Source organism: Asparagus officinalis, chromosome 5, assembly GCF_001876935.1.
Source record: "Asparagus officinalis chromosome 5, Aspof.V1, whole genome shotgun sequence".
Lineage (NCBI taxonomy): Eukaryota > Viridiplantae > Streptophyta > Magnoliopsida > Asparagales > Asparagaceae > Asparagus > Asparagus officinalis.
In genome coordinates, this window is record NC_033798.1 from 113,447,653 (window position 1) to 113,461,428 (window position 13,776).

The 13,776-nt window shown below is 37.3% G+C and overlaps 1 protein-coding gene across 1 annotated transcript; it reads right to left on the reverse strand.

Moving 5' to 3' along the window:
- Positions 1–5,908, reverse strand: LOC109840741 (cytosolic isocitrate dehydrogenase [NADP]-like). The gene is made up of 16 exons (XM_020409489.1): positions 5,761–5,908; positions 4,721–4,764; positions 4,520–4,629; positions 4,220–4,257; positions 4,042–4,119; positions 3,890–3,943; positions 3,679–3,780; positions 3,405–3,490; positions 3,201–3,304; positions 3,012–3,080; positions 2,815–2,930; positions 2,621–2,655; positions 1,764–1,906; positions 536–658; positions 358–441; positions 1–237 (listed from the first exon to the last, which is right to left on the reverse strand). Exons 1-15 carry the CDS (start codon positions 5,807–5,809, stop codon positions 366–368), a joined length of 1,227 nt encoding a protein of 408 aa, XP_020265078.1. The 5' UTR covers positions 5,810–5,908; the 3' UTR covers positions 1–237; positions 358–365.

The following is a 13,776-nucleotide window of genomic DNA, read 5'->3' on the forward strand; positions in this document are numbered from 1 at the left end:
TAGGCAGCAAACTTCATCCAAGAAAAATCATTGATCAAATGGCATACACAAAGTACCACAAGAACCCAATGCTACAGGTCTCAATAGATGAAAATGAAAAGTGTTCTCAACTTGCATTCGCACAAGTACAAAATTCTTTAAAATATTTGAGTTCACCTCAAACAATGATGGCAAAGGGAAAAACTTTTCTTATTTTAGTAAAAATGCCTCTTCATCACATCCTAATGCCGCTCACACCTGGAGTAAACAATACAATCAATATTAGGGCAACAAATGATGTTCAGGAAAAAAAATCAGAATGCATTTAAAATTAAGGATATTACAAGCCAATTGTCACTAAGTAATAATAAAAAATACCTCTTTGCTCAGAGTCTTGCTCTAAGCTCTGCGGCAACAGCATCAATGAACTCCTCAGTATTCAGATACTGATCACGGGTCACCCTGGAAAATAGAGCATTTTTTGGCTTTTCCATTTAATAAATTGAAGAGAAATAGTTTTAATAGACGAAAAGTAGTTAAAAGAGCCAGATAATACTTGGATCCATGAATGAGGAGGGCAAGATCTTTGGTCATCTTCCCAGACTCCACAGTTCCAATGCAAGAAGCTTCAAGTTTTTGAGTGAAATCAAGCAATCTAGCATTGTCATCTAGCTTGGCTCTGTTCACACACCAAATCACGTAGAGCAGTTTAAAATTCCAAGCAAACAACTCACAATATTATCGGTTCTATCATGATCATATTCATATAGTTGCCATTAGGAGTGCAAACGGTTCGGATACGGTTCGGATATGATACTTACCATATCCATATCCGCTTACTAATCACCAATCACACGTATGGATACGGATATGCCATAGTAAGGAAAACTCATAACCGTATTCACTAAAATCGAAAAAAAAAAACATATACACTTGCGGATACAAAACCGATATGCAAAAAACAGATAATATTGAAAAGAATATAGTTCATAAAAACTAATTAATGTTTGTAATATCCGAAAAGCTCATCAAAAGCAGCCTCAATTGCATTAATCTAATAATTAAAACAATTGCAACTGTATGATCAACATATATTTGGATATTTCGGATACAGATACGGGTATTTCACTACATATATGTAACCGTTAGTAACTATATCTGCATCCTAACATTTACGGATATAGATAAATCATCGGATACGTATATTTTGATGCAACCCTAGTTGCTATGTAAAGCAATGAAACTGTGATTTCATCCATGTTAAAATATGATTCATCCATGTTAAAATAAACAATCCATTTCTTGACAATATATTATTTGTGAACACATGCAAACAATATCTAAAAATTATTAGATATATAGTCTTCAAAAAGGTGCAATAAAAGGGTATAATTCTATGACATAACTAAATATATTCCAAAATATTTAGTTTTAAACTCACTAGGGGGAACTAGTGGAAGGGTTTTGAGATACAAGCTCCATTTTAGAATCTAGTTTTTAGATGGCTATCAAATACAGTGTGCACCTTGCACACTTGAATTTACAACAGGCAGTTCTAAAATTTAACTAGAACAATATGTTATCATTCGTTAAATAATAATAAGTTTGGATAACTACTTTAATAGCTCTTCGCTAGCACCTTACCCTTAATTAAGAGGCTACACATCATGTTTAAATAAAAGCTTAAAACCTTCACTAACTAACACAGCTTGGAGATTTTGAAGTTCGCATCCGGAAAATTTTTCCCACTAACAACCCCCTAAGGTCGGGCAGTAATATTGTACCTGTGTGCAAGCCCTCGAGACCATGCAAAGATTGAAGCTATGCTATTCGTACTAGTTTCGCCTCCTTTTTGGTGGACCCTGTAGTGTCGGGTTACTGTTCCATGAGCTGCTTCAGCTTCAATTGTTTTTCCATCAGGACAAACCTGAAACAGATGAAATTTTCAGAAGTAGGTTTCGCCTTTACTCACTACTGAATGAGGGGGAAAAACTGAGTGTTAACAATATAACGACAAACACAAACTGCTCAGGATCCAGTTTAGAAGCAAATTGACTCACAAAAATTTGGGCATGATTTGATAAACCCGATCAATATAATGACAAACACAAACAGCTCAGGATCCAGTTTAGAAGCAAATTGACTGACAAAATTTTGGGCATGTTTTGATAAACCCAATCGTAAGATATATATATAGCCTATAAACTCCATTCCTTGTTCCAAAGAATTTCAGAAATCCAAAGTAATGACTCATTTGGCTATCAACTTTCTATTAAAATTTTATTCCGATTGGAAAAGGGCCTTTTCTTTAGATTAGAAACATGGATGCCTTTTCTCTAATCCAAAGAATCTTTCCTCGCTACAGAACGACTTGTTTGGTGAAAATTAATGATTTAAGTTGGAATTAATGTGGCAATCAAAACAAACTCTGTAGGTTATGATGCAAAAATATGTATCCTTTAGGAAACAGATGAAATCCCTGACAGGTTTTCAACCCAACATTTTTCCTTTTGAATAAAGACTGAGTTAAAAATCCTAGCATCTAAGACGTAATATGTAGTCAAGCATAGACCCAAAGTTTAAAGACACAATATTAAAGACGGTTCATCTCTAAAACCAAGCATATTCATACAATACTTACCAGTACTGACGTCATCAAGCCTAGAGATCCAAAACCTGGAGAACCACGACAAAATTTAATCAGTGCATAGATATGTATATCCTGACTCAGATTGATTGTATACACCACAAGCTTCAACATATTCTAGAAATTCCTGTAAGCAAATTTAAGAGAAACCAAATAAGAGAGGAAAATCAACTCAATGAAGTGTGAACCTTGAGCTAAGAAATCACTCTGGACATCTCCGTCATAGTTCTTGCAAGCCCATACGTAGCCACCTTCACTTTTAAGTGCATATGCAACCATATCATCAATGAGACGATGTTCATACCTGTCGATTTATCAGAAACATGAGACTGATGCTATAAACTTTAAATATTTGCATGCACAAGCAACCACAAGCCATCCTCACCATATTCCAGCATCCTCAAACTTGGATTTCCATCCAGCTTCATAAACTTCCTGGAATATGTCCTTGAACCTGCAAGGTAGAAAAAACAAGTGAGAAATTGAATCATCCCCAATTCAAGCAGGTGAAGGGGCAGGTGTTAGGACATAATAAAAATGGTTGTAACCTAATACGGGTATATAATATGCATACCTTCCGTCATATTTCTTCAGAATCGTATTTTTTGTGCTCAAATAAAGAGGCCACTTCTTCTCGTAGGCAGTATTCATCGAAGCCTCAGCAAAGGCACGGATAGACTGACACAATTGAATGATGGTATATTAATTTTAGGATGGAGGCAAAGAATATCATTTTAACATATAAAGCAGTTGGATAAACAAAATAAAGATCTAATACCTCGTCTGTGTTGTACATTGATAAGGCTACACCTCCGGCACCGGTGAAGTTGAAAACCTCTAATTGTACCTCCTCTTCTTTTCCCTCTGTGAAATATGAATTAAAAATATACGATAAGATAGAGAAACAAATATATCAAGTAGTGAACAGGGGCAACAATGAAGCTACTTTCTACACTAACAAAATTCAAGTGTTAAAAGGTATAAGCAAATAAACTACTAACGTAACTTTTTCCTATGTTATAAATGAACAATGCAACAATAATAGGCCGTACCAAATACTAATTTGAGCTTGCCAGGTCCTTTGACAACTAAATCAGTTGCTCTGTACTGATCGCCAAATGCATGCCTTCCAATGCATATGGGCTTTGTCCATCCTGCGGGGCAACAGAAGGAGGAGGATGAGAAGAAGAAGAATAATAAGGCTAAAAAAGCCAACCTTTTATCTGCGAATGCTGTTATATTAGACACGAGATTTTTAAGTACCTGGTACAAGCCGGGGGACGTTTTTACAGATAATAGGCTCTCTAAATACAGTACCTACAAAGAGAAAAGATTATGATCTTGCTCAAATAAAATTACATGTCTAACATCCACGATTAACTTTTTTGACAATCAAAGAAAACAAGTTATCACACCATTCAAGATGTTTCTGATTGTTCCATTAGGACTTTTCCACATGGATTTCAGTTTGAATTCCTCCATCCGAGCTTCATCTGCATAACAAATATTGCAGAGAAATAAAAGTCAAATGCAATCAGAATTAAGAATTTTACACTACAATGACAACAATGAGTATAAAGAGAGAAGCTTTACCTGGAGTTATTGTTGCACATTTGATTGCTACATTATACCTGCAAGAGGGTCATGTTAGCTTGATTCCAGTCCACAGATAATTAAGATATTCTTGGTGACAAACCTTTCTTTTTTAATATAAAGAAACAGAGAGAACTGGGCAAAAACCTAAAATAGACACCGATGAACATATTTGAAATAGTTAACTCAAGTAAAAAATAAAAGTAGACATGGAATAAATTATTGAAGCACTATAACCTATTATTTCTTAGGGCTAGATACATAAATTAAAAATTATAAGTATAACATGTTGATGCTTACTTAAGAGTAGCTTCCGCACTTTCTACTGTAACTTTATCTTCGGTGGCATCACGATGAGGAAGGCCAAGGTCAAAGTACTTTATATCCAAATCCAAGAAGGGAAAAATAAGCTGCAAGGTCATCAACGTACCATCTTAGTTCACATTGAAAGAAAACATATAGCATAATATAACACAAATTTAGACTAGTCAGTTCTAATACCTTATCTTTAATTGATTTCCAAAAGACTCGGGTCATCTCATCCCCTGCATGAAAGATTAACATAAGAAACATTGCAAAGAAAGACTTGATTCACAATACACAAAGTAGAAAAGCGTAAGGCAGCTGAAGATGCATATAGTTATTAGTTTCTCCCAAAGTAATTTCCACGCAAATTTTCGGAAAACATACAAAAAAAATGAATAAATAGACAAATACCAGCTTTCAGTAATAAAAATAACACGATGATGCATTTTTTGGCATTTTCTTTATTTTTTTTTTCTTTTCTTCCTTTTCATTTACATTTTTGTTATTAATTCATCGAATTAGTCTTGCATAGTCCCTTAGATCTTCTATTCCTATATTCCTACACAGAAATTTGTCCTTTCATTCACGTTAAGTCACTAAATGCAACAAAAATATTCAATTAATTATAACTCTACGCGTGAAAACAATGAGCACTATTTCACCATTCACCACTTAATAAACTTTGATAGTAGAAGTATAACTTAAAAAGATTGATGAGAATACTATGAACAAAGTTAATCTGAGGGCTAATAGCGAATTGCTCTGGCTCATAGAAATCAACTTCTCCACCCTACTTGAATTAGTACAGATCATTCACAAACACTTGAATGAAATCAGATGAGATAAGTTTACAAACACTTGAATCCACAATCAAATATACAATAAAAAAATTAGAAACCCAAGGAAGTAGCCAAGAAAAAATCAACTCCTTCAAAAAGAAGATCTAATAAATTTCTAGTATTATCCATTTTCGGCAAATCATGAGATTTCTACTCGAAGAATCTGAAGGTCAAACTTTGAAACGGATCCTAAATCTCCAGAATAATCGGCACTAGACTCTGAGGATTCGATCAGTCACTCAAATGTCATTAGCAACAAAATGATAGAAGAGAACAAACAAGAGATCAAGTTAAAAGATCTAAACACCAAAATAATAATAATAATAATAATAATAATAATAATAAAACGAACAGATCTATGCAAGGAATAAATGGATCAAAAGAACGAGATCTCACCATCCATCTCAACGATCGGATTCGCGACCTTGATCTTTTCGAACGCCATTTTTCCTCTCCCTCTCTGTCTCTCTCTCTTTATTTCTTTCTTTTTTTTTCCAGAAGATGAGAGCAGAAAATGAGAGCACGGGGACGGCAGCGCCGAACAACGAGGTCTTAAATACTGACAGTCGGGATTCTTGGGGTCCAAGAAGGAAGGCGACCGACAAACGCCGGTTTCGTTGAAGTCAGAAAGGCTGAAAGCTCTACAGATCACCGGGAAATAGGGGTGATGCTGTCATTTTGCACCGGTAAAGGGTTTGACTATCAGGTCAACATCATCACCTAACGCCTACCGCTTATAATGACAAGGTGGTGCTACAGGACCAAAAAAACTACATGGGCCCAGATAAGTTGTCGGCTCCTACTCTCATGATATCGGTTACTTGTCTCATGATGTATTGTTCATGAACTATGAACAATACATTATAGGATAGGGAGCCGACTCCCATGAACAGTGCATCATGGGACAGGGAGCTGACACCTCACATGCTCCATGTTTTTTAGTCCCTAAGAGCAAGTGCATCAAGCTCCCACCGCCGCTCTCAAGGCCTACGTGACGGTTGGAGCTCGTGAACCCCCCTCCAACAAACTCCCAGCAAGCTCCCAAGGGGCTCCCTAGGCTGATGTGGCCAGTGGGGCCCACCGGAGCTCTTGGGAGCTCCCAAGCGCTCCACAAATTTGTGAAGCGCTTGGGAGCTCCCAAGCATTAAAAAAAAATTTACAAAACCCCCCTACTTTTAAACCCAAAACCCAAGTTGAAAATAGTTGTTAAATGGAAGAAGGTTTTTTTGATATTGTTACAAAACTAAAATGGAAGAGGGTTTTTTTTTTTTTGATATCGTGGAGCTCCTAACTAGGAGTTTGTTGGAGATCAACATTAGTTAGTAGGGTGATGTGGCATTGAAAATGGTGGGTTATGTCTTGAGAGCTCTTTGGAGCTTGCTGATTAGGACTCAATTGAAAGCTTGTTGCACTTGCTCTAAGTCATTATTCAATCACAATATACATGATGTTAGGCCTTAAATGAAGGAGACTAATTTCTTCAACGGCTAAACTATTAAAGTGGTTTTTTCTTATATTCCTCTTATCAATTTGTTGTTTACTCTAGCTCCGGCTCACGTTTGATATATTTTTTTCCCAGTGAAATGTGCAATTAAATCTAAAAACATCATGATAAATTAATAATTACAAAAAATAATAATATAGATAATTACAAAGTATCGGAGCATGTCTAGAAACCCTCTCCCTGATCAAGACTGAAATAATGTTCGGCAAAAAATGGAACAGAATTGGACCGTTTTTTCAAAGCAGGCTATCTTCGGTCCGCACCGCGGCACCCGACCTCGATATATCCTAGTCAGCGGCTCAGTGGGGCCCCTTTGGATCATGGTTCTTCTGGTGTAGGTCGGAGCTTCGTGATGAAAAGTTATGTGGTCATGCATGGTTTGGGAGCGTGATCAAGACTGAAATAATAGCTGTGATTATGTAGTGGTCCCTCTACTATTTTTTTTGTAGTGGAGAGGATCCGAATCCTGGTTTGGGAGCGTTTGATAGGGACAGACGGTGATCCATTAATCGGGCTTTCATTCCATTGGCCAAGGAGCGTGGGATGTCGCTGCTCTCGATCCTTTTGCGCTTGATACGTTTGTTCTCCCCAGCTAATGAATGTGGACAGAGATTCTGCCAAATCCTTGAGGTGGGAGCAGGTAGATGATCAGTGTTATTAGTTGGGAAAGTGGAGAGTACAGAACATGAGAGAAAGAATAACAATGCTCCAAGAAATATATTAATTGGAGAAAGTACTCTTTTACAAAACCCCCCTACTTTTAAACCCAAAACCCAAGTTGAAAATAGTTGTTAAATGGAAGAAGGTTTTTTTGATATTGTTACAAAACTAAAATGGAAGAGGGTTTTTTTTTTTTTGATATCGTGGAGCTCCTAACTAGGAGTTTGTTGGAGATCAACATTAGTTAGTAGGGTGATGTGGCATTGAAAATGGTGGGTTATGTCTTGAGAGCTCTTTGGAGCTTGCTGATTAGGACTCAATTGAAAGCTTGTTGCACTTGCTCTAAGTCATTATTCAATCACAATATACATGATGTTAGGCCTTAAATGAAGGAGACTAATTTCTTCAACGGCTAAACTATTAAAGTGGTTTTTTCTTATATTCCTCTTATCAATTTGTTGTTTACTCTAGCTCCGGCTCACGTTTGATATATTTTTTTCCCAGTGAAATGTGCAATTAAATCTAAAAACATCATGATAAATTAATAATTACAAAAAATAATAATATAGATAATTACAAAGTATCGGAGCATGTCTAGAAACCCTCTCCCTGATCAAGACTGAAATAATGTTCGGCAAAAAATGGAACAGAATTGGACCGTTTTTTCAAAGCAGGCTATCTTCGGTCCGCACCGCGGCACCCGACCTCGATATATCCTAGTCAGCGGCTCAGTGGGGCCCCTTTGGATCATGGTTCTTCTGGTGTAGGTCGGAGCTTCGTGATGAAAAGTTATGTGGTCATGCATGGTTTGGGAGCGTGATCAAGACTGAAATAATAGCTGTGATTATGTAGTGGTCCCTCTACTATTTTTTTTGTAGTGGAGAGGATCCGAATCCTGGTTTGGGAGCGTTTGATAGGGACAGACGGTGATCCATTAATCGGGCTTTCATTCCATTGGCCAAGGAGCGTGGGATGTCGCTGCTCTCGATCCTTTTGCGCTTGATACGTTTGTTCTCCCCAGCTAATGAATGTGGACAGAGATTCTGCCAAATCCTTGAGGTGGGAGCAGGTAGATGATCAGTGTTATTAGTTGGGAAAGTGGAGAGTACAGAACATGAGAGAAAGAATAACAATGCTCCAAGAAATATATTAATTGGAGAAAGTACTCTTCCGCAAGTGATGCATGCATGACGTAAAATTTAAGGAGAGTGTTCAAAGTCGAATTGTAATGGAAACAAATAACTATGGCTCCGTTTTGATACCATGGCGTTTTATTTGTTTCCATGGTGTTTTTGCCAAAAACGAAACACCATGAGTTTGGAAACCACGGTGCTTTTTGAGCTAAATGATTCTCAAACAAAAAACGCAACACTTATTTCAAAACAACTTTTAAGTGTTTTAAGTTTGAGTGGTGTTACAGGCATACTGTGAACCACACCTTCAACCACAATCTCTCTCTCTCTACAGTGCAGTGGGGCCCACATATGATTTTTTTAAAAAAATCATGTGTGGGCCCCCACTACCACATAATTGATCTATTGCAACGGTTAAGGCGCAACGGTTTTAACTGTTGCGTTAGATATCTATCGTAACGATTTTCAGGGTCTAATACAACATTTAATATAAAATGTTGCCATAGGTCTAATAATTGTTTGTGGGCTTAATAATTGTTAGTGGCCTTTGGAGAGCTTTAGTAAAGCCCATGGTTTGACCGCACCGCTCAAAGGAAATCTGTCTCTCTCTCAAATCCCTAAAATCGCCGCTGAGCCAAAAAATTCCGCTCCCAAAAATTTCCGATCTCTCTCTAATTCCCTCCCTCCCTCACTCTCTCTCGCCAAATCCATCGCCGCCGCCCTCCTCTCATCGTCATCGTCAGAGCTCACTCTCCGCCTCCCTCCCTTTCTCGTCGCCAAAACCAGCGCCGCCCTCCCTCCTTCCCTCTCTCTCGCCAAAACAAGCGCCGCCCTCCTCTCATCGTTGCCGTCGTCGGAGTTATCGCCGCCTCCTCCCCTAAAATCCCTAATTCGAGCTCCTCCTCTGATTCGAGCTCCGCCTCCTTCATTTGTAGATTCGAGCTCCTCTACCTCCTCCTCCTCCTCCTCCTTCGTCGCTACTGCCTTTTGTCCTCTACATTGAAAGGTACATGTCTATTTCTTGCCTTTCTCTTTAAATAGTAATAGGTATGTTAATAGAGATAGCTTCACATTTTTTACCCTATACCTGATCTTATTTTAGCTTTACATTCTTTTACCATACAGCTGAATTTATTTTCTGATTGCTATTTCCTGCCTTTTGTCCTCTACATTGAAATTTACATGATTGCTGATTGATAACTTCTTTTATCTTTTCAAGTGGTTTGGTCTCTTGCACTTAAATCTGTACTAGATATATGAAGGGTGCTGATGAATTCAAAGTGATGACTTCAAGCTTCAGATAGATGGCATGTAGTTTATTAAGAGTTATGGTTTATTGAATGCTAATTGAATGCTTATTAAAACAGTGTCAAAATTTGTTGAACCATTAAAGAAGCTTTAGTTGTCAAGTCTCATAATTCTTTATGAGCTTATCTAAACTGTTTGCTATTTAAGCTGCGGACGATTTAATTCCTTGCTTATACCAGTTGGTATGAGAAATAAATAAAACTAATATCCCTTCAGATCACATCTTTGTTAGCCAGGCTTAGAATCAAATCACCAACAAGGTCAAGCTTATTAAGTATTAACAGGTGAATAATACATCACCTTGAGGACCACATTTGCCATCTGTGTCGGTGTGTTGCTAAATTCAGGATATTAATCTTTTGACGTGAATTAGACCTCAACATTTTTTATGGTTTAAGTGTTCGAACTGTCCGTTTGGACAAACATATGAAGTGAGTGGTCATATCATGATTTGTCCCCAGTTTTTTTTGGACGAGGTCAATGGTTTCATCTGTAAGTGAGGCATGCATCATTGCCTCTTATTGACTAATATGCACATGTAATCTACGTTGTAAAAAAAAATTCTAGTAGCTCATATGATCTTAATCTCATGTGTGACTAGTAAGCTAAATGATGCACCATTAGTATCATTGAAATTGGACTGCTTGTGTTAAATTTGATTTATCCACTTTCTTATGACCCATTGATGACTTATTTTCTTGAATGCATGAGACTAACCTTCATAGACACCAAATTCACCATAGAAGCCTAGTGAAAATTTCATACACAATGAATATTTGATGCACTAGGCACGTTTCACATTTATGGAAATTGTGATTAAATTCATACCTAAATCCTCATGTACGTCTTAAATATTTGCAGACTTCTTAGTGACATTTGCCAGGCTTCTATATAAATGTCTACAAGAGATCACTAGTCTAGATATCTAAATTAATTGAGCTAAGAAAACCCAACAGTGTGCATTGGTTGGGACTGGGAAGATAAGCGTCAGTGTTGTGTACATTAATTGTAGATTGGAGTTGAACTAGTGCATACTGTTGGGTTCTATCTAAATTAACATGGCTCTTGTTTTAGCTTGCACTTCCATCTTGAGTGAACAGGTGGCTAACCGCATAGATTGGGGACTTCATTATGCAACTAATCTTTGTGGTATCAAGAATTCTGTTCTGATCTCAGAGGTATATATTAGCATACACCTGTATATATTAGCATATATAATAGATAAGTCCATAACTGTGTTAGATATTGGGTGTGGCTTCGGCAGCTTAGGAGCGCATCTTTTCTCAAAACAGCTTCTAACAATGTGCATCGCAAGATGTGGAATCGACTAGGAGAAGAATGGTATGTTTTTTCTCTTATACTTTATTTCTTATTCAGACTTTGTGGTAAATTCTAGATGATTGACTTCGTTTCTGGTTCAGTTGAATGCAAAACTACTGATCAATCATTCTACTAGTTGATTTGTGCATGTAACTTTTACTTATGTTATCAAAATAGAAAAATAAATGTGTCTGTCTACATAAAAATTAGTAGCAGAGGCTCATGTATAGAACTGACTCGATATGATATGTATGCTTGCATGTAAACAGGGCATGATTGCTTTATAGGCATAGTTGGACCTACATGTGAATTGGTAAGCTATGCATTAAAAATATCACCATTAACATATCCCATATTGGTCAATAAGAGAGATTACATCAGCTTAAGACAAATGTTTAGATTCAATGAAGTAGGCTTATAATGTGAATATGCCTCACTGAATTGGATACTAAATCATTTGCTTTGATCATGACATGCTCATTAAGATACTAACAATTCTTATGTAACAGTGGATCCAGCATATTTTTTTGTTGGGAAATGCTTATCTTGGATCTTGCATTATGAAGTTGAATAAATAACATTTGAACTGACTGATGCAGATGATATTTTCTTGGTCCAAGTGGACAGACTTTTCTTAGGTTAATCCAAACTCAACTGAACTTGCAATTCATGGTAATTTGAAATGATCATAGTTTAAACTGTAATTTCTTTTTACACCGATTGACAATTTTATTTTTCGTTCATCAAATTTGCACTCAAAGGACTTAGCCGAGGACGCATTAAATTGGAACTCTGCTGTTCGCAACTATTGGTCTCTTCTTTCACCTCTGATTTTCTCGGATCATCCAAAGAGGCCTGGTGATGAGGATCCCTCTCCACCTTTTAACATGCTCAGAAATGTGCTTGACATGAATGCTCGATTAGGCGGGTTCTATGCTGCACTGTTAAATGCAGGAAAATCTGTTTGGGTTATTAATGTTGTTCCCACAAGTGGTCCAAATTATGTCTCTCTCATCATTGACATGGGATTTATTTCAGCACGACTGGTATGCATTTAAACCTTCTAAAGAAAATCTTCATAGTTTGTATTATTTACAATATATTCACTAGGACCACGGCGTTCTAAGTCAGGACAATCGTTGATTTACATTTACCTGTATCTGCTAAGATGTAAAGGCTTGGCCTAACACCAACTATATTAGCCTGACAATGGGTTATTATTGCTATGCCTGTCAAGGAGCCCCAGTACAAAGGTGCCCAGCCCCAATGGTTGATATCTTTTTTTTTATTTGATTTGCCTAACTGCCCCAACGGTTGGAACCGTTGGGGCAAACTTGGCAACCGTTGGGGCTGACTCAGCCCCAACGCAATTTGTCCCAACGGTCCTTTTTTCAGCCCCAACGGTTCTAACTGTTGGGGTCATGATTTGCCCCAACGGTTTCAACCGTTGGGGCAGCCCTGCTTTGTACTAGTGTGAGCCAAAAAATTCCGCTCCCTAAAATCGCCGTGGCCAAGATCTTCATATAATCGGCGATCTCATCACTGAATTCGTCGTTGTTTTCATATTGGATCTCATCTCCAATCTCCTCTCCGATATCATCTTCGAGCTTGTTGTCATTCTCGTCGTCGACCTACTCTCGTTGGTCTCGTCGCCGTCTTCAGTCCTCGCTGGAGTCCATTTACTTTCGTCGCCGTTTTCATCTTGTTCGTTTCATCGTCGAGCTACTCTCGTTGCTCCAGAAATTGAGCCCATATCTCGCTAACGGGAGCTTTCTAGGGTTTGCTCCACCTATCTCTTCTCACGATATTTTGATTTCTCAATTCCCACTACCGCTTTCTGAGTTCAAATTGATTTTTCCAGTTAAATTTAGTGATTTTTAAAGTTATTGACTAGCATATAAATTAGCCGGGAAATCTGTGATGATGTATATGAAATCTTTTCAATGACCCGCTTAGTTATTGCATGTTATATATCACTTTTATTTCTCAAGTTTTGTCCCAAAAAAATTGATAATTTGTTATGATGTGTATCTGAGTCATGTTCCCCAATTAAATGAGTTGCAGACAACTTGTATGCTATATATAATCCTTATCATCACAAAGAAGATAATGTTATATATCACTTTTTATAAGTCATGCCTAATATCAGTATAATCTTATGTTCTTGAGCCAAGAAAGGGTTCATATAAGCAATTGACATGTGGCATATTTTATTGATTATATTCAGAAATCCATCTTTATTCCTGAAACATAAGAGTTCACTTGTGACCAGCATGGGGCTGATAAGTCGGAAGGTTCAATTGACATATAAATGCGGAACATTGTTAACTTAGATATGGACCTGTAAAGGAGACTTTGGTGTGGAGCTCAAGATTCTGAGATTAGGATCATTCTTCTGAGTTCTAGGAAAGAAGTTCAGGGACAATCATCTGCATGTTTTGTTGTTTAGTGTACTTTCATCATGTATTATAAACTGAAATAATACAT

Bases quoted from the DNA above. Each gene is read 5' to 3' on its own strand.
- LOC109840741 (XM_020409489.1), bottom strand. From the start codon at position 5,809: ATGGCGTTCGAAAAGATCAAGGTCGCGAATCCGATCGTTGAGATGGAT. The intron at 3,081-3,200 runs GTATGCATATTA...TCTACCTTGCAG, and splicing joins CTGAAGAAATATGACGGAAG to GTTCAAGGACATATTCCAGG. The intron at 2,656-2,814 runs GTTCACACTTCA...GTGGTTCTCCAG, and splicing joins GAGTGATTTCTTAGCTCAAG to GTTTTGGATCTCTAGGCTTG.